Source organism: Lathyrus oleraceus, chromosome 6, assembly GCF_024323335.1.
Source record: "Lathyrus oleraceus cultivar Zhongwan6 chromosome 6, CAAS_Psat_ZW6_1.0, whole genome shotgun sequence".
Lineage (NCBI taxonomy): Eukaryota > Viridiplantae > Streptophyta > Magnoliopsida > Fabales > Fabaceae > Lathyrus > Lathyrus oleraceus.
Window position 1 is genome coordinate 391591007 of NC_066584.1, and position 20782 is coordinate 391611788.

At 38.5% G+C, this 20782-nt stretch overlaps 1 protein-coding gene across 1 annotated transcript; it reads left to right on the forward strand.

Annotated features, from left to right (window-relative positions):
- Nucleotides 1-18712: 18712 nt before the first annotated feature.
- On the forward strand, nt 18713-20127 carry LOC127095811 (uncharacterized). Its single transcript, XM_051034448.1, has 2 exons — nt 18713-19180; nt 19297-20127. The coding sequence occupies exons 1-2, from the start codon at nt 18713-18715 to the stop codon at nt 20125-20127; spliced, it is 1299 nt and encodes a 432-aa protein (XP_050890405.1).
- Nucleotides 20128-20782: the final 655 nt, after the last annotated feature.

The window sequence follows — 20782 nt, forward strand, 5'->3', positions numbered from 1 at the left end:
TTGAAAGAGTTAAGGAAGCTATCATCTTTTGTATTAGATCCCTTGGACTTCAAACGACACCATGGGAAGCTTCTGTCTATTTTGTCTGCTGATGTGGTTGAAGGACTCTTGAGTGTGTTGGTCCAGTTTTATGACCCTCTCTACCGTTGCTTCACTTTTCCAAATTATCAGCTCGTGCCTACATTGGAGGAGTATGCCCATCTCTTGGGAATACCTGTTTCTAACAAAGTGCCCTTTAGTGGACTGGAAGAGATTCCCAGATCTCATCTTATTGCTAAAGCTCTTCACTTGAAGAACTCTGAGATATAGGCTTATTGGGTGAAGAAAGGAGGATTGTTTGGGTTGACTTCTGATTTCCTCATCAAGGAAGTTGTTGCCTTTTCTCAAGCCGGTAGTGTGGATGCTTTTGAAGCTATCTTTGTGTTGCTCATCTATGGATTAACTTTGTTCCCTAAGATTGACGATTTTGTTGATGTTAACGCCATTAGAATATTCTTGATTGGGACTACTGTGCCTACTCTATTAGGAGATATGTACTTCTCTTTGCATCTAAGGAATTCTAAATGTGGTGGAACGATCGTCTGTTGTGTGCCTCTTCTGTACAAGTGGTTTATTTTGCACTTGCCTCAGACACCTGCTTTTGTGGAGAACAAACAATGTATACGATGGTGTCGGAGACTTATGTCTCTCACTAATGATGATATAGTTTGGTATGAAACTTCATTGAGTAGCTTGGAGATTATTGATTGTTGTGGTGAATTCTCTAATTTGCCTCTCATTGGCACACAAGGAGGAATTAACTACAACCCTGCTTTGGCTCGTCGTCGACTTGGGTTCCCATTGAGAGACAAACCTAATAACACTTTGTTAGAAGGTCTTTTCTATCAAGAGGGTAAAGATCCCCAAAATTTGAAGCAGAAGATTATGCATGCTTGGAATAATGTGCATAGGAAAGGATGATCCGAGCTTGGTCTGCGCAATTGTGTAGCTTTGGAAGCTTACACTCTTTGGGTGAAGAAAAGAGCTTTGGAATTGAAGATGCCTTATCCTTGTGAGAGACCTATGTCTATGGTTGTAGTTGAGCCATTAACTCTCCCTAACCAAGATGTAGAGGAGTTGGAAGACGCGCTCGCCAAGATGAAACAAGAGAAGGATACGTGGGAAGAGCGTTTCCATGCTTTGAGCAGAAAGCATGAGGAGTTGCAGCTTGAGTCTAAGGACAAAGATGCACTTATTAAGCTACTTGATGACCGAGTGACAAAGAGACAGAGAGAACTAGAGATTTCATCTTCCTCTAGTATGCCTCATCCTTCCGTCGCTTGGAAGAAGATTGTCGATCAGCTTGTCCTCGAGAAGACTCAGATGAAGGCTTTTTTGAGATCGAGATCCGACGCATTCGAAGGAAGTACGCGTCTATGGCCAGATCTTCTGATATTGTTGTTAGGGATCCTTAGGATGACTAGTCTCCTTTTCTCTTGTATTTTTCATTTGATTTCTGAAATTGTACTCAGTGTAATCCTTCCAATTATATAAATAAAAGAGATTTTTATGGTTATATCAAATTGTTACAATATATATATATATACTTGCAAATAAAATAGTAAGTTCCTTGAAAATAAAAATAATCAAGCATTGCATTTCATGCATCATTTGCATAACAGGTTTCTCTTTCGCCAGATGTCTCATTGGTGTTTCTTCTATGCTTTAACCAAGCACACTCATCGATATAATACCCGCGCCAATCACTCAAGGATTATGGAGCATCTTGAACAAGAGAACAGAGACCTGAAGGATGAGATTTCCCGTCTGACTGCCATGATGGAGTCAGTCCTAGCTGCTCAAAACCAATCTTCTCCAACGCCCGCAACTCCTCCTCCTTAGAAGACTATCATTTCAGAGGTGGCTACCTCTACTGTTCCTGCAACTGCTACTCAATTCACACCCAACATGCCTACTGGATTCCTGTGGGGAATGTCGCCAAACTTTGTGCCTGAAGGCTTTGCGCCTACCTTTGCTTCCATGCCGACATCTAGCCCGATCATGTCTGTGCCGCCGCCAGTTGTGCATACCCTGCCTCGTGTAGAAGATACCATCTATCATTCTGGCCGTCTGAGGGCCCTGATGTGTATGAGAAGATGGATGAGATGAAGGACCAATTCCTTGAGCTGCGTAAGGAATTGAAAACTTTGAGGGGTAAGGACTTGTTTAAGAAGAGTGCTGCGGAACTGTGTTTGGTTCCAAATGTGAAGATTCCGGTGAAATTCAAAGTGCCTGACTTTGAAAAATACAAAGGCAATACCTGTCCACTCAGTCATTTGGTGATGTATGCCAGAAAGATGTCTACTCAAACGGATAATGATCAGCTGTTGATCCATTATTTTCAAGACAGTCTGACTGGTTCCGCCTTGAGGTGGTACATGGGATTGGGTAGTGCGAGTATCCGCACGCTAAATGATTTGGGCGAAGCATTCGTGAAGCAGTACAAGTATAATGTTGATATGCCTCCCGACAGAGATCAATTGAGGTCGTTGTCTCAGAAGGATAAGGAGACATTCAAGGAGTATGCTCAACGATGGAGAGAGCTTGCTGCTCAAATTACCCCTCATTTAGAGGAAAAGGAGATGACTAAGATTTTTCTTAAGACCCTGAGCTCATTTTACTATGAGCGGATGATTGCAAGTGCCCCTAGTGACTTTACCGAAATGGTAAACATGGGGACGATGCTCGAAGAAGGTGTCTGAGAAGGACTGTTGTCTAGAGAGGAGGCGTCATCCAGCAAGAGGTATGGAAACAATTTCAGCAAGAGGAAGGAGAGTGAAGCTAATGCAGTTTCAGTTGGGAGGAAAATGAGGCCTCACGTAAGAAGAAATCAACCACCCCGTCAACATCATCATCAAGTTTCATCAGTAATTCCAGTATTTGCAGCAAACCAGTCAGCACCAATTCAACAACAACAACGTCAACAACAACAACCACAACAACGAACAAACACCTACAACAACAACAATACGAATAATCATCAACAACAATATTTTGATAGGAAGAAGGTCTCTTTCGACCCAATTCCTATGACATATGTAGAATTATATCCCTCTTTGGTTCTCAAGAACCTGTTACAACCAAGAAATCCTCCACAAATTCCCGAATCACTTCCATGATGGTACAAACCAGAACTCCAATGTGCTTTTCATCAAGGAGCCCCCGGACACGATATTGAGAATTGCTACCCCCTCAAGTATGAAGTTCAGAAGCTGGTAAAGAGTGGAATGGTGTCCTTTGAGGACCGTGCGCCAAATGTTAAAGCTAACCCACTACCTGCCCATGGGAATTCATCTGTTAATATGGTGGACGGTTGTCCAGGGGAGTTCAAGGTATTCAATGTATGCTTCATTAGAAGGTCCTTGGTGACGATGCACAAGGATATTTTCTTGGTGAGAGTTTGTGAGCATGACCATGATGGTTGTGCTATCTTTAGTGTCAATCCTAGAGGTTGTATGGTTGTGAAGAGGGACATCCAACGGTTGATGGGTGAAGGCTTGATTCAGATTGTTCAATCCCGTCACATAGATGATGATGTCAATGTAATAGTGCCAGTATTCTAGACACCAGAGAGAGTGGTAATTTCATTTGAGAGTAGCAATACTAACAAAGTTAGCAATAGATCAGTATCGTTGTTGGGTATACGGTTAACAGGTCCAGTCCCGTATGCATCCGATAAAGCTGTCCCGTATCAGTATAATGCAACTATGTTGAAATATGGTCAAGCGATTCCTTTGCCTACAACCAGTTCTGTTGTAAGCATTACTGATGTTACTAAGGTGACCCGCAGTGGTCGTGTGTTTCGGCCGGTATTCCCAGAGAATGTGGAGGATATATCTGTTAACAAGAAGGTGGAAGTGCCTGTAATAGAATCCGTTAGTGCTCCAAGGTGTAAGTCTGGTGAATCCAGCGGCTTGAAGCCTAATGACGATGATGAGGTACTTAGATTGACCAAGAAAAGTGAATTCAATATAGTGGAGCAATTGCTCAAAACCCCCTCGAAGATTTCAGTATTGTCTCTATTAATGAATTCAGAAGCGCACAGAGAAGCACTGCAGAAAGTTCTTGAACAAGCGTATGTGGAACATGATATTATGGTGGATCAGTTTGATCATATTGTGGCTAACATCACTTCCTGCAACAATCTTAGCTTCTGTGATGAGGAACTCCTTAAGGAGGGTAGAAATCACAATTTGGCTCTGCATATTTCAATGAACTATAAGGAGGATGAGTTGTCGAATGTGTTGGTCGACACTGGTTCCTCATTGAATGTATTGCCAAAGTCGACTCTTTCCAAGTTGTCATACCAAGGAGCGCCTATGAGATATAGTGGCGTGATCATCAAAGCTTTCGAGCTCGCGCAAGACTTTGATTGGAGAGGTGGGCCTTCTGGTGAAGATAGGTCTGAGTGACTTCCAAATTACTTTTCAAGTAATGGATATCCATCCGGCCTACATCTGTCTATTAGGAAGGCCATGGATCCACAAGGCGGGAGCTGTTACCTCCATGTTGCATCAGAAGCTCAAATTTGTCAAGAATGGGAAGCTAGTTTTTGTTGGTGGGGAGAAGGCGTTGTTGGTTAGCCACCTGTCATCTTTCCCTTATGTTGAAGCTGAGGATGAGGTTGGAACTCCGTTCCAAGCCTTATCTATTGCTGAAGAAAAGAGAGTTGGGGTACCCATGTCCTCATTCAAAGATGCATTGAAGATTGTTGAAGAGGGTCAGTTAGATCGATGGGGGCAGATGGTAGAGATCTCCAACAACAAGAGTAGAGCCGGTTTGGGTTTCCAACAGGGTTCGTCCGCAGTCAGATCTGAAGATGTACAACTCAGCTTTCGTAGCGGAGGGTTCATTCATGGTAACGAACAACACTTAGCTTCCATGCTAGAGGATGACGAAGAGGAAGACTGCACCAATTTTGTGACGTATGGAAAAGCTTGCAACAATTGGACTACTGTTGATATTCCTATTATTATGCATCAATCTAAGTAATTGCTTTTATTTGTTTTTGAAAATCCTTCTCCTATGCCTAAGGGAGAAGTGAACATTGTTTGGGCGTTTCAATTTGATCATCAATAAAATATAATTCTATTCATCCACATCTATGATGTTTTGTTTTTACTTTTTGCTTTATTCTGAAAATGGTAATCACAAAAAACATAAATAAATAATATAATTGTCCATCTGCATAATATTTGGTCACAAATTCACTTCTCTAAAATCAAAACATCAAATCATTATGCAGGTTGGCTTTTAACCCCATTGAATACAATGATCCTTATCCTTCTCCAAATTTTGAATTCCCTATGTTTGAGGTTGAGGACGAAAGTGATGAAGAAGTGAGTGATGAATTATCTTGTCTTCTTGAGCATGAAGGAAAAGCCATTCAGCCGTTCGAAGAGCAGATTGAGCTAGTCAACTTGGGTTCTTAGGATGATGTGAAGGAAGTCAAGATTGGGTCTCGACTGTGTCCTGATGTTAAGAAGGGGTTGATTGATCTTCTCCGAGAATATTCAGATGTGTTTGCTTGGTCCTATCAAGACATGCCTGGTTTGGATTATGAGATTGTGGAGCATAGATTTCCGTTGAAGCCAAAATGCCCGCCAGTCAAGTAGAAGTTGAGAAGAACTCATCCTGATATGGTAGTGAAGATCAAAGAAGAAGTGCAAAAGCAAATTGATGCCAGTTTCCTTGTGACTGCAGAGTATCCGCAATGGGTGGCTAATATTGTGCCTGTGCCGAAGAAGGATGGAAAAGTCCGTATGTGTGTTGATTATAGAGATTTGAATAAGGCCAGTCCGAAAGATGATTTCCCTCTGCCACACATTGATATGTTGGTAGACAATATAGCTAAATTCAAAGTCTTTTCATTTATGGACGAATTTTCGGATATAATCAAATCAAGATGGCACCCTAAGATATGGAGAAGACCACATTCATTACACCTTGGGGAACATTCTGTTATAGAGTGATGCCTTTCGGTTTGAAGAATGCTGGTGCAACTTACCAAAGAGCAACGACTACTCTTTTTCATGATATGATACATAAAGAGATTGAGGTCTATGTTGATGATATGATTGCTAAATCCATTAATGAAGAGGAACATGTTGAGCATTTGTTGAAGCTATTCCAGCGTTTGAGGAAGTATAAACTCCGCTTGAATCCTAATAAGTGTACTTTTGGTGTTCGTTCTGGTATGTTGGTTCTATGAATTGGCATCAATTTTGGTAAAACTTAGTGTTATCACAAGATGTCACACTTGTAGTCTTGACATGTGATATCAGCTTTTTGCAAGTTGTTTGATATGGTTGTGCAGGATTTATTCAAGATGTCAGACCCGATGTTACGACACGTGCATACAAAACATTCAGTCTGAATGTTATGTATTTTGTTGTTGCGCTTTTCATGCAAGTCTTTGTGTGCTTATGTGGAGATTGCATGCATTATTCAAGGAGTAATTCTATTTAAAGCCAGAATATTCTGTTTCCCAAAAAGGAATGATTCACTGCTATTTCTTAGGGAATACACAATAAATAGAATTAGGATATCATGTTGCCCAGGCCCATTTGGAAAGCTTCTATTTAAAGACTATGTAAACCCTGTTTTATATATAGAAAACATGTATCGTGAAGTGAGTGAGTATTAGGGTTTTAGTCTTGTGTGTGTTTGTGAATTGTGAGCCATTCATCCATCTTGTTGATGTGTGAATTGGACTGAGTTTTTTGAGTTGTAATTTGTCCACTCTAAGCTTTTAAGTACGAGTGTATTTGTTTACTTGATTGAAGATTTTAAGCAAGATCAAGTGTGTGTCCTTGAAGTGTGTATTCTTTCTTTTTGGTATTTGTTCTAGTATCACTGTTGTGATTGAGGGGGAGTGAGTAGGGTCTCATGTCTAACAGTTCTTAGATAGAAATCACACGGGTAGAGATTAGGTGAAAAGACTGTAACTTGAAGTTGTTTTCTGAGAGTCTTTGAACTAATTCTGTTTAGTGGATTTCTTTCCTGGCTTGGTAGACCCCAGACGTAGGTGTGTTTGCACCGAACTGGGTTAACAATTGCTTGTGTCATTTTTCAATAGTTTCCTGGTTTTTATTCTGTTCATATTTCACTTGTTGTTCAGATATTAGTGTCGTGACATTACCTTCGACATCTCATATCTGATACCAGAATTTCAATTGGTATCAGAGCAGGCATCCTGCTCTGGTTCTGGGTGAGATCTTGGGACGTTACTTTCTAGTACTATGGACAGAGACGGGGGATCTGTAAACAGACCACCAATTCTGGATGGATCTAACTATGATTACTGGAAACCTCGGATGGTAGCCTTCTTGAAATCTTTGGACAATAAGACTTGGAAAGCTATTCTAACAGGCTGGGAACATCTTTTCACTACTAAGGATGGAAAAGTTATAACTGATAAGAAGCCTGAGGAAGAATGGACCAAGGAGGAGGATGAACTAGCTCTTGGAAACTCTAAAGCATTGAATGCTATATTCAATGGGATTTATAAGAACATCTTCAGACTGGAGAACAATTGTGAGGTGGCTAAATATGCTTGGGATATTCTCAAAACCACTCATGCAGGTACCTCTAGAATGAAGATGTCTAGATTGCAGCTGCTTACTACCAAGTTTGAAAATTTGAGGATGAAAGAAGATGAGAGTATTCATGATTTCCATATGAATATTCTTGAGATTGCTAATTCCTCAGGTGCCCTGGGTAAGAAGATGTCAGATGAAAAGCTTGTGAGGAAAATTCTCAGGTCACTTCCCAAAAGATTTGCCATGAAAGTGACATCTATAGAAGAATCTCAAGATATCTGCAAGATGAGAGTGGATGAGCTAATTGGATCCCTCCAAACATTCGAGTTGGGAATAAGTGATGGATCTGAAAAGAAAGTCAAAAGCATAGCCTTCGTGTCCAACACTGAAGATAAAAAGGAAGAAAGTATTCAGGATACTTGATGAAGGTATGTCAAATGACTTAGTGTTACTTGGAAGACAATTCAACAAAATCCTGAAGAGGATGGATGTGAGGTCAAAGTCTAATGTCAAGAACAACTCATTTGACATTAGTAGGTCCAATGATGCTGGAAGAAGAACAAGATATGAAGAAAAATCCAAACAGGGCAAAGGAATTCAGTGCCATGAATGTGAAGGGTATGGTCACATTAGAGCTGAATGTGGGACCTATCTCAAGAAACAGAGGAAGAGTCTTGCTGCTACTTGGTCAGATGATGACTCTGAAAGTGAAATAGAAGGAGAATCTGCCAATCTTATGATTGCCTTGACTGGGAGATGTGATCTTGATGAAGATTCCAGTGATGATGAATTAACCTTTGATGAATTATCTACTTCTTACAGGAAGTTGTGTTTCAGAAGTGAAGAAGTGTGTCAACAAGTGGAGAATTAGAAGAAAATGATAACCCAACTAGAGGCTCAGAAGACAGAACACTTAGAAACCATTTCTAATTTGACGATTGAAGCCTTGTTCCTGAATTCCAAACTGGATGAGATGACTAAGTCTGTCAGAATGCTAAACAGTGGATCTGACACCTTAGACAAAATCCTCCAGGCTGGAAAGATGGTAGGAGACATGACTGGCCTTGGGTTCAATGAATCTTCTCCTGATTGTAGTTACTATGATAGTAAACCAAAGATGTCACATCAGGTGTCTCAACATCACAAGGGAAGACAACATAAGCACTCAAAAGGAAAATACCAAAGATGGAGATGTCATTACTGTGGAAAATTTGGTCACATAAAACCATTCTGCTTTAGGTTGTATGGTTATCCCAGTCCTACTCATCAACCTAGACCCAAAAAACACATCTCTTCTAACAGAAAACAGTGGGTTATGTAGCGGGAAATTCATGATCATCAAGTTATTGACAAGCTAGAGATCAAATAACAAGAGTCGCCACCGCACTTTTATTGTTTCCAAGGGAAAAGGGAAAAAGTACGAACAAAACCCAAATGGTAAGAAGTTTTCAAATAAAAACTAATAAAAATCAGAGATCACAGGTAAGGGGGTTGGTTACACAGAAGGAAGGTGTTAGCACCCAAAGTGTCCTAGGTACTCCTAGGGAGCCCTTTTTGTGTGCATGTGTATTTTGTACAAAGTGATGTTTACAAACAAATAGAATGGGGGGATGAGAAAAGAATTCATTAATTATATTTTTGTGTTTGACAAGACCTTCGGTCTTGTGCCTATGTACCAACATATAAATGAGGGATTAAAACCTCGTAGTTCGTGCTATAAATTTCAAAATGAGTGTGTTGGTTTTAACAAAATTTAAGTTTGAAAGGCACAAAGGCCTAAAAATGGTCTGAATGAGTTAGTTCTTTTTGGCTTTTTGAAAGTTTAAGTCAAGTATAGTTAAATTCATTTACAAGTTTGATTTAAGAAAATAAGTTTGAAAATGCAATGGCATAAGGTTAAAGTTTAGAACAAAAGTAGTTCACACAAAGAAGATTTTGAAAATGGAGGGAGAGATTTTGAAATTAAAGAAATGGGGAGAAGATGAAGAGACTACCCTATGCACAAAATTTAAAAGTTTAAAGTTGAAAAGATCTGACCAAATGGGTAGCAATCCAATAGACAAGTATGCCAATAGAAATACAGAATTTTCTTGGACTTTTTTTTATTCAAGCAACACACAAATGCACAATTATATCAATCTTGAAGAGAAAAGGCATCAAATAAAGATGGCCTATCCAAGCTTATCCACTTTATGATCTTCTTCAAAGTAGCCCTTGCAATAGATGAACTTCACAAGTCACAGGTTAAATATAACAGCTTAACAATGATCAAAGTTGTAGATGAACTGGAGGGATCTCAAATGATGTATCAGATGAATTGCAAATTACAAACACTTGATTCTTCAACAAATTGGCATTGGCCAAGTCCATTAGCAAATGAAGGTTGCCTAAGTTCTAAGTCCAATTGGGCAAGATCAAACCAACAGTCCACTCAAAAGTCTTTTAGGGTTTTTGTTATTATTATGTACATTAGTGGTCAAAGACCACACAAACAAGCAAACAAAATAATATCACACAATATGGTCCAAGTGGACAAAGTGAAAATTACATTAACATAAACAATTAGAATGATATGTACAATGGCAAATGATAATAGAATACTAAAGTAAATTTGCATCAAAGTAAAGACTTGAAGTTACAAGTTAATAGTTAGTAAGTTAGTAGTTAGTTTTGTTTTAATTTTGATTTCAAGACATTCTTTGGAGAACACTCAACCCAATTGCCAGAAGCATGGATCCTTGAACCAAAACATCTTCCAAAGGAAGGAAAGAAGGCCAAGTTTCCACACAATACCATGGGAGAGGGGAGACTTACAATCTCACTAACTAGAATGCTTATGCCTTTTGTGTCACAAATTTAGCGCTATGTTAAGCAATCGTAATTGGACTTATGTAGAAGTCACAACTATTTGAGGTCGGGCAATAAACTTTTGGTGTTAATGCATGTTGGAGACATAGTATTAAGAACTATGCTCATTAAACATACCACACACAAAAAATATGCAAAAGGTGTGGCCTAATCTCATCCATACTCATGTTAATCTTTCAATCAACTAGCATTAGGATTTTGAAATGTCATTGGCCAAATGGAAATGAATGGATGAAGAAGAGGAATTAGATGAAGAGGGAAAGGGATGAATGAGATCACAAATTGGTCAAAGGAGGACTTTTATCAAATTAATATTATTCATTCATTTTGGGAGATGGAATGTACATTCCATCAATCCCCGAAATCCAATAATATTAACTTGACAAAGTCAAATCAACCTTGACCAAAGCCTGACAACAAATAAGAAACTCAATTAAGTCAATACAAATGGTCAACACAATTAAAATGGCATTTAATCAATTAAAAATATTAAAATAATGCATTAAAATAAAATATGTTTTGTCCAAATCCTAAAATCACATCAAAACACCAAATAAATGGCCATGTGATTTATCATAGGTCAAACAAGGTCAAAGGACCTTGGATAAAAAAAATCAATATTTTTGGACACTTAAAAATATTTTTAAACAATTAAAAACAAATGAAAAACCAATTAATTCATGAAAAATATTAATAATGATCAAAAAAATAATTTTAATTCAGAATATGAAAGATAAAAATATTTGAAATTTTTTGGGGAAAGTCCCATATTTTTTGGATCAATATTAAATTTATTATGAATTATTGAAGAAAATGGAATTAAAATGAAATTCAGAAAATCCAAAAATATGTGGACCATCAGATCTCCCTCATTAATTGAGGTGGCAGATTTGATGATCCAAAACATGCGTTTCATGTGTTCCTTAGTCAAACTCGTTGTAACATGAGTAATCACAAGGAACGACTATGATTAGAACGTGGAACTGAGATCACATGGTCCAGATGCAAGCCACATCATCGCCGAAGCCAGAGCTCAGGTCATCTTCCCCGGTGAGCTTCACCAGACTGGTCAAGATGAACCATCATTAAAATAATAAACATGGACATGAATTTAAAAAGAAAACATCACTGAGCACGAATATCACCTCCAATTCATCCAATTCCAAATATATTGAGAGATATGTGGAATTGAAAAATGAGGTTCATGATCTGAATTGCTTCAATTTGGCCTCAAAGCAACTCATTCTTCTTGCCTACATTGGTAAGACTTCAGACAACACAAAAATCAATGGAATTGAGCAAGAATCAAGAAGAATCGAAGAGTTTAAAATTTCTGCAAATTACCTTCAATGGAGGTCTGAGCTTGCTAGATCTTGATCTGAATCGTGCTTGGCTTCACTTCACTTGCTTGCAGGAGAGGAATGGAAAGGTTTAGAAGCAATGGACTCCTGGAGAATTGAATTCCAAAATAGTGGAGATTCAAGCTCAAATTCAAATGAATTTATTAGGATTATCCTCTTAGAATGAAGGGTTTTCAATGGGGATTCAAAGCTGGCGCAAGGTGTCTGTGATTTCTGAGCATAAGGGCCTCAATTTATAGGGAAATCAAATGATATTTGCACACTCTTTCCACTTTCCAAATTTGGTAAAATGATGATGCCATGCTGCATGGGCACGCATAGGCCCATGGAATGATGGTTTGAAAGTCCAAATGAATGATCAGATGCTTTGGAGATGGATTGGATTGCAAGGTACATGTGCATTGTCACTTGAAGATTGATCTATGCCAAATGATATCAGCCTGTTTAAGCCATGCGCAGCCTATGCATTTCTCATCCAAAATGAATGAATTTGAGCTCTTTGGAAAGGTGATATCAAGACGAACAAGTTTGATGTTGAACACTTTTTCATTTGGAGCTTTGAACTTGGAGATATTTGAGGTGGATGTTTGGAAAAATTTGACATGTCAAAATTTTTCTAAGTGTCAAGCCATATGTCTCAATATTCCACCTTGCTTAACTTTTTATGGGAGCTTCAAATGAGAAAAGTGTATTCATAAACGTTGTAGCTATCTTAAATAAATTTAAAATGGTCACCAATTTCATGTCATTTGGATTTGAAATGATAGAGTTATGCATTTTTGAAGTTTGGAAAAATCAATTGATCAATGGTATAGGTCAAAAGGGACCTATAATGTAGCCTCATATCACATGTTCAAAGAAGTTGAATTTGCTCCCACTCCAAACATAAAAGTTAAAGTAGACATATTTAATTTTATTGTGAAACTTGGAAATCTTTCATCTCATAAAAATTGAGCAAGTTATGGTCTTGGGAAGTTGACTTTCAAATTAGGGTTTAGACAAAATGACCTATAATGTCTCAACATAGAAAATGATTTTCCAAGAAAAACTAGATCTAGGTCTAAACATGAAAGTTGTTTATAATGTCATTTAGAGTAAGTTTTATCTTGGAATAATTTTCATATGGTGAAAATTGTAGGAGATAGGGTCTAGGGAGACCCCGTTTGGATTAGATGAATTCATCTAGCCAACCACCATCAACCAACTTGCTAACTTCCAATTCTCTTGACTTTCTTGGCTCATGGTAGACCATATATGTATAATATGATGAAGTTTTAAGTGTCCCTTGAGGAATTTGATCAATTGGTGAAATAGCTTGTTGGAGAAGTTACTCAAGATACCCAATCAAACTAGGGTTTCCAAGGAAAATCACCTTCAAACTCTTGAAGAAAACTTAATCAATATAACATGTAGAGATAAATTGGGACTTATATATGATGTTCATAACCATTCTTGAATCAATTCTTGGTTGTGCTCTTTGTTAATGAGGGTCTCAAACCCTAGATGTGATCAATGAATCAATGAGATCATGCCCTACCTACAAAGGAGTTAGATAGATACAAGAACATATTTTTGGTATTTTAGTTAGTAAAATGATAAAATACAAGTATGATATAATAACAAAGTGCTTGGTGATCTCTCCTAAAACAAACCCAAATGAAAGAGGGGTAAGGAGGATGCCAATATATGATCCCAATGCTAATGCTTATGATGGAATGCATGAGGGATCTTAGTGTCAAAATTGGGGTCTTACAGGTTCCTAGGGTTGGTACTACTAACTTGATAGTGTTGGTGTAAGCCCTAGAGGCCAATACTTTTGGTACTTGTATCGAATTATTTATTAATAATAAAAGGCTTTTTCTTTATTATGTTTGTCTAATAAAATCCCTAGACTAGATAGTCCGTTTAATGTATCAAGTGTGACTTAATCATGAGATCATATTAAACATAAGGACACTATTCTTAAAGTATCCATAGTCGAGCTTTATTGTGAAATGGAATAATATTAAAGCATTAACACTATTATGTATATAGACCGATGATCACATCTCATGGATCATGGATAAGGAGTTATCAAGTCTTAAATATAGGTATGAATGTTAAGAGTAATATTTATACTGGATTGACCCGCTATGAGAATACTATATAGAATGTTATGCAAAGTGTCATAAGTTATTCTCATGGTTATAATGGTGTATACCACCCTTCGACCTGAAACCACTATGGACCCTATATGTAGAGTTGAGTGCCTTATTGCTGATCAAACATTGTCCGTAACTGGATGACCATAAAGACAGTTGATGGGTACTCCACGAAGCGTGCTAAGGGACATGAGTGACCTAGATGGAATTTGCCCATCCTGCGTAACAAGACAAATGTCTATGGGTCCAATATTGAACTGGACAAGGATGACATGGTCTATGCCTTGTGTTCAATATAGACATAAGGGAAAAAGGGTAATTATACATATAAGTATTATCACAAAAGGATTTGTCAGATCACATGACATTTTCGTGTCTTGGGTAGTAGTGATGTGTTGCTAGATACCGCTCACTGTTTATTATGTTAAACACGTGATTTAATATAATTGCCAATGCCGCGAAAACCTATAGGGTCACACACAAAAGGACGGATTGATGAGAGATAGAGTAACTAAGGAATACCGTAATGTACGGTGCTCTTAAGTGAATTGTAGAACATCGTAAGGTACGGTGTACTTAAGTAGAATACGAAATATGGTAAGGTACCACGCGCTTAAGTGATTTTGGCATATTATAAGATATGGGCCACATACACTTGAGTGAGCTTTTCAGCTTGCAGCCCACACAAGTGGTTCTATAAATAGAACCCTTGTGTAGAAGCATTTGTGCAGTTGCAATTTCGTTTCCCTCTCTCTCTCTCTCTCTCTCTCACTCAAAGCCTTCATTCGTAGCAGCTAGCACTGAGATTGAAGGAATCCATTCGTGTGGACTGAGTAGAGGCGTTGTCATCGTTCAGCATTCGTGATCGCTCCATAGATCTGCATCAAAGGTTACAATCGCCATAAGAGGTAACGATTCTATCACTGATCATGCCCATTCGTAAGGATCATTAAAGGAGAAATTTTAAATTCCGCTGCGTTTTGGATCGCTCTTCTCCTTCAGATAGCTCACACTTCCTTCAGAGTCTTAGCCAAAGAAGATTCGTACTTTGACAATGGATGCTCCAGACACATGACTGGAAGCAAAAATTTGCTGGTTGACCTCCAATCTCATGTCACCAGCTATGTAACTTTTGGTGATGGAGCAAAAGGTGAAATCAAGGGGATTGGAAAGCTAAATTGCTCTGGAGTTCCTAACCTTGATAATGTGTTGCTTGTTAAAGGATTGACTGCAAACCTGATCAACATCAGTCAACTATGTGATCAAGGTCTCAATGTGAACTTCACATAAACTGAATGTTGGTTACTAATGCAAAAAATGAAGTGATCATGAGAGGAGTCAGATCTAAGGACAACTTCTACATGTGGATTCCTCAAGAAACTAGCTATTCATCAATATATGTTATAGATAAAGAAGAAGAAGTGAAACTATGGCATCAAAAACTAGGTCATCTGCATCTTAAAGCGATGAAGAGGATCATATCTATTGAAGATGTCAGAGGAATCCCAAAACTAAAGATTGAAGAAGGAAGAGTATATGGTGAATGTCAGATTGGAAAGCAGACAAAGATGTCACATCAGAAGATCAGACATGACACCACATCTAAAGTGCTGGAACTTCTCCATATGGACTTGATGGGGCCTATGCAGGTGGAAAGTCTTGGTGGAAAAAGGTATGCTTATGTTGTGGTGGATGACTTCTCCAGATATACCTGGGTGAATTTTATAAGGGAAAAATCTAATGTGTTTGATGTGTTCAAAGACCTTTGCCAAAGACTTCAAAGAGAAAGAGAGAGTCATGTTATTAGAATCAGAAGTGATCATGGGAAAGAATTTGAAAACAATAAATTTGCTGATTTCTGTTCATCTGAAGGGATTGGACACGAGTTGTCTTCTCCCATTACCCCTCACCAAAATGGTGTGGTGGAAAGGAAAAATAGAACTCTCCAAGAATCTTCTAGAGCTATGATTCATGCTAAGAAGTTGCCTTACCACTTTTGGGATGAAGCTATGAACACTGCTTGTTATGTTCATAACATAGTAACCTTGAGAAAAGGGACCTCAACCACTTTATATGAAGTCTGGAAGGGAAGAAGACCTACTGTCAAATACTTCCATGTGTTTGGTAGTAAATGCTATATCCTGGCTGATCGTGAACAAAGAAGGAAAATGGACCCCAAGAGTGATGAAGGAATATTTCTGGGCTACTCAGCAAATAGCAGAGCCTTTAGAGTCTTTAATTCCAGAACTCAAGTTATGATGGAATCTATCAATGTTGTTGTTGATGATCAAGAGACTGATGTCACAGACGATGTTGAAACATTTTTGAATGATGCCCCAGCTGAACCTTTTGATAAAAGTAGTGAGAGTAAGTCCACTCAGGCTGAACCTGAAGCTGATCAAGTAAACAAGTGACCCTTTATCAGAATTCAGAAGGATCATCCTAAATATCTCATTATAGGAGATCTAAATAAAGGAGTCACCACTAGATCAAAGGAAGTGATCTCACATGCCTATTTTGTGTCAAAGATTGAGCCTAAGAATGTTAAAGAAGCTTTAACTGATGAATTCTGGATCAATGCCATGCAGGAAGAGTTAGGCCAATTCAAGAGAAATGAAGTATGGGATTTGGTTCCAAGACCTGAAGGAGTAAATATTATTGGAACAAAGTGGGTATACAAGAATAAATCTGATGAAAAAGGTGTGGTTACTAGGAATAAAGCAAGGTTAGTAGCTCAAGGATACACTCAAGTTGAAGGAGTTGACTTTGATGAAACATTTGCACATGTAGCTCGCCTGGAGTCCATTAGATTATTGCTAGGAGTGGCATGTATTATGAAGTTTAAACTTTTCCAAATGGATGTGAAAAGTGCCTTCTTAAATGGCTACTTGAATGAGGAAGTATATGTTGAATAACCAAAGGGATTCACAGATCCAAATCTTCCAAAGCATGTGTATAAGTTGAGGAAAGCTCTTTATGGGTTGAAATAAGATCCTAGAGCTTGGTATGAGAGACTCACAGTGTTTTCTCATTGACAATGGATACAGAAAGGGAGGCATTGATAAGACTTTATTTGTCAAGGATGAAGGAGGAAAGTTCATGATTGCTCAGATCTATGTGGATGATATTGTGTTTGGTGGGATGTCAAGTAAGATGGTTCAACATTTTGTTGAACAAATGCAGTCCGAATTTGAGATGAGTCTTGTTGGAGAACTAACTTATTTTCTTGGTCTGCAAGTCAAGTAGATGGAAGATTCTATCTTTCTATCTCAAAGTAAATATGCCAAGAATATAGTTAAGAAGTTTGGCATGGAGAATGCAAGCCACAAGATGGAACCTGTCCTACTCATCTGAAGTTGTCTAAAGATGAAAATGGTGTCAGTGTGGATCAAAGTCTCTACAGAAGCATGATAGGGAGTTGCTATATCTTACAGCAAGCAGACCTGACATTGCTTTTGCTGTAGGTGTATGTGCTAGATATAAAGCTGAACCAAAGGTGAGCCATATAAACCAAGTGAAAAGGATCCTGAAATATGTCAGTGGCACTTGTGACTATGGGATGCTATACATTCATGGATCTGATTCTGTGTTGTCTGGCTATTGTGATGTTGATTGGGTTGGAAGTGCTGATGATAGGAAAAGCACATCAGGAGGATGTTTCTTCTTGGGGAACAATCTAATATCATGGTATAGTAAGAAGAAAAATTGTGTTTCTCTATCTACTACTGAAGCTGAATACATAGCAGCTGGAAGTAGTTGTTCTCAACTGGTATGGATGAAACAAATGCTGACTGAATACAATGTCACACAAGATGTCATGACATTATACTGTGACAACCTGAGTGCTATAAACATCTCAAAGAACCCTATTCAACACAACAGGACCGAACATATTGATATCCATCACCATTTTATTAGAGAACTTATGGAGGATAAGATTGTAGCCTTAGAGCATGTTGCTACTGAGATGCAATTAGCTGATATTTTTACAAAGGCCTTGGATGCAAATCAATTTGAATTCCTGAGAGGGAGATTAGGGATTTGCATTTATGAAAATTTATAGCAATTAATATGGAGTGGAAAAAGTACTCAAATTATAGTCTATTTTCCTAAAATAAAGTACCCTCATTATGGTAAATCATTACCTTGTATTGGAAATACCATCTATTCCATCTTCACATGCTACCCCTATAACCCCATTAACTACTCCAACTATTCCATCTTCCTTTTCCTTCTCCACAAACCTCTGCTAGGGCAACCTGACTTTTTCCAGAAAAACTCCAAAATGTCATAACGTCAAGATACATCTACTTCAAAAAATACTAAGTCTACTCCAAAATTTAGTGTTCCTCCCATGGGCGTCCCTGATGATGAGATTCTGGATGTTGCTCCTCTCTCTGTTATTCCCACCGCGGACATTGATTTGAACCAACCCATCTCCATTGATGCCTCCACTTCTGCATGTTCCAATTAAGGTAATCCCTCTAGTATTCCGTCTGGTTCAAATCCTGTCACTAAGTATAAGGAAGGAACACACTATACTAATCGTGTTATAAGAGACATAGTTACTAGAATTCTTAATGAAGGCCACTCTGTGAAGGGGGTTTCTACTCCCATTGCTCAAATGTATCCCCCTCCTGAGGTTGAACAACCTAGTGGTAAGGGTGATGATTCCTCCAGTTCTGAAAAGGCCTTGGCTGCTGAAGAGTTGCGCTCTCTAGGGTAAACTGTGTCTGACAAAGGGAAATCTGTGGCCTCTAACATGGCTAATGCTTCCCACTTTGAGAAGCATGATGATGCAAATGTTGTGATTGATCTAGAGGATGGTAGCTCTGATGATCAAGAGGAAAGCTTGACTCATCACATAAAGCCAAGTCTGGCTAAACGCATGAAGACTCGCAAAGGAAAATCTGTGGCTGAACTTATGTTAGCTAGAGAAGCTAAGAAGATTGATGTCATTGGTCCCTCCAAACCATGGAGCAAGGTTGAAATAAAGAAGAGGAAGGTCAGAGATGATTCTGAGCCTGAAGAGGATGTTGAGGAAGATCTCCCTGACATCTCACCTGCGAAGAAAACTACTGTTAGAAAGTCTCCTGTTAAAGTACCTACTGTTCATTTGGATAACGTCTCCTTCCATCTTGAGGATGGAGCTGCTAAGTGGAAATTTGTGATTCAGAGAAGGGTAGCTGTTGAAAGGGAATTGAGAAAAGATGTCGTTGATGTCAAGGAGGTCATGGACCTGATACAAGCTGTTGGGCTTTAGAACACTGTTGCTGGGTTCTCTTAATCTACGAAGGTTTAGTCAAGGAATTTATTATTAATATTCCTGAGGATATTTCTGATAAGAACAACAAGGAGTTATGCAAGGTGTATGTGAGGGGTAAGTGTGTAACATTCTCTCCTACTGTTATTAATAATTTTCTAGGCAGAAATAATGAGGGTGCAGGAGAATTAGAGGTTACAGACAATCAGGTCTGTAGGGAGATTACAGCTAAGCAGGTGAAAGTTTGGCCCTTTAAAAAGCATCTTCCTGCTGGGAAGTTGACTATCAATTATGCTATCATGCATAAAATAGGAGCTGCTAACTGGGTCCCTACCAACCATATCTCCACCATTGCTAATACTCTTGGGAGGTTTATTTTTGCTGTTGGGACAAAAGTGAAATTTGACTATGATAGATATATGTTTGATCAAATCATCAAGCATGCAACTACTAATGCAGTTAAGCTTCCAATTTCTTTTCCCTCTATGATCTATGGAATTATCTTGAATCAACATCCTGGTATTCTGTGCTCAAATAATTTACCTAGTAGGAGAAAACCAACTCTGTTTGTGTACTACAAACTCTTTGAAGGCAGTCATGTCGAGGATATTGCCATGACATCTGCCATGAGGAGGCCAGTCTCAAAAGTTGGAGCAATTGCTGAGCTTAAGGAAACATGCAAAGAGCTAGGTGAAGGGATTAGGGTAGCCACAACTAGAAAACAATCTTGGGAAGCCTTGATTGAAAGCTTGGAGCAGGCTAAGGGTGAAAATGTTGAACATGCTAATGTCAGCCGTGAAGAAGAAGCTGAAACCCACACCTCTAGTGAGAGGTCTGCTAACAATGATGATGCGAGTGGAAATTCTGCTTCTGGTGTTGCTGAAGAGGTTGCAAACTCAAGCTCTACTGAGTAGCTCTGTTGGCTTTGGTCCCTCTTGTTTTGATGGTTTTCTTGGTTTTTTGGTGGATTTCTTTGTGTTTTTTTGTTTGTTTTTCAGAATTCTTACAGTTGTGTATGTACTTGGTGATGTAACTATTTAACTTCTGGTATTTCTGTTAATGACTAGATAAACATTTATTTTGTCTTTTTGGTCTCTTTTGGCTAAAAAGGGGGAGAAGTAGCTGTAGATGTAGCTGAGTATCTTAGCTTAGCTCTGTAGTATTGTTGTTGCTCTGTTGGTCTGATACAGGGGGATAATTCTGGTGCTTATTTGTTTGGTACAAGGGGAGAATTCCCTGTGTTCTATTTGTGTGAAGCAGTGTGGTTGTTGCTTGTTGTAGACTGGCTTAAGGGGGAGCTGTTGTGTTATGGGAAGTTGCATGGACTTGAGGGAGAGTACAAGCGCTTGTGTGTCCTGATGTTTACTAGTTGTTATTTTTGCTAGTGATGTGTGTATGTTTTTTTTCTATTGCTGAACTGATGCTCTGATTGATTTCTTGTGAACGTGTGATATGTTGTTTGTTTTAGCCAAAATTTGCCAAAGGGGGAGTTTGTTGGTTCTATGAATTGGCATCAATTTTGGTAAAACTTAGTGTTATCACAAGATGTCACGCTTGTAGTCTTGACAT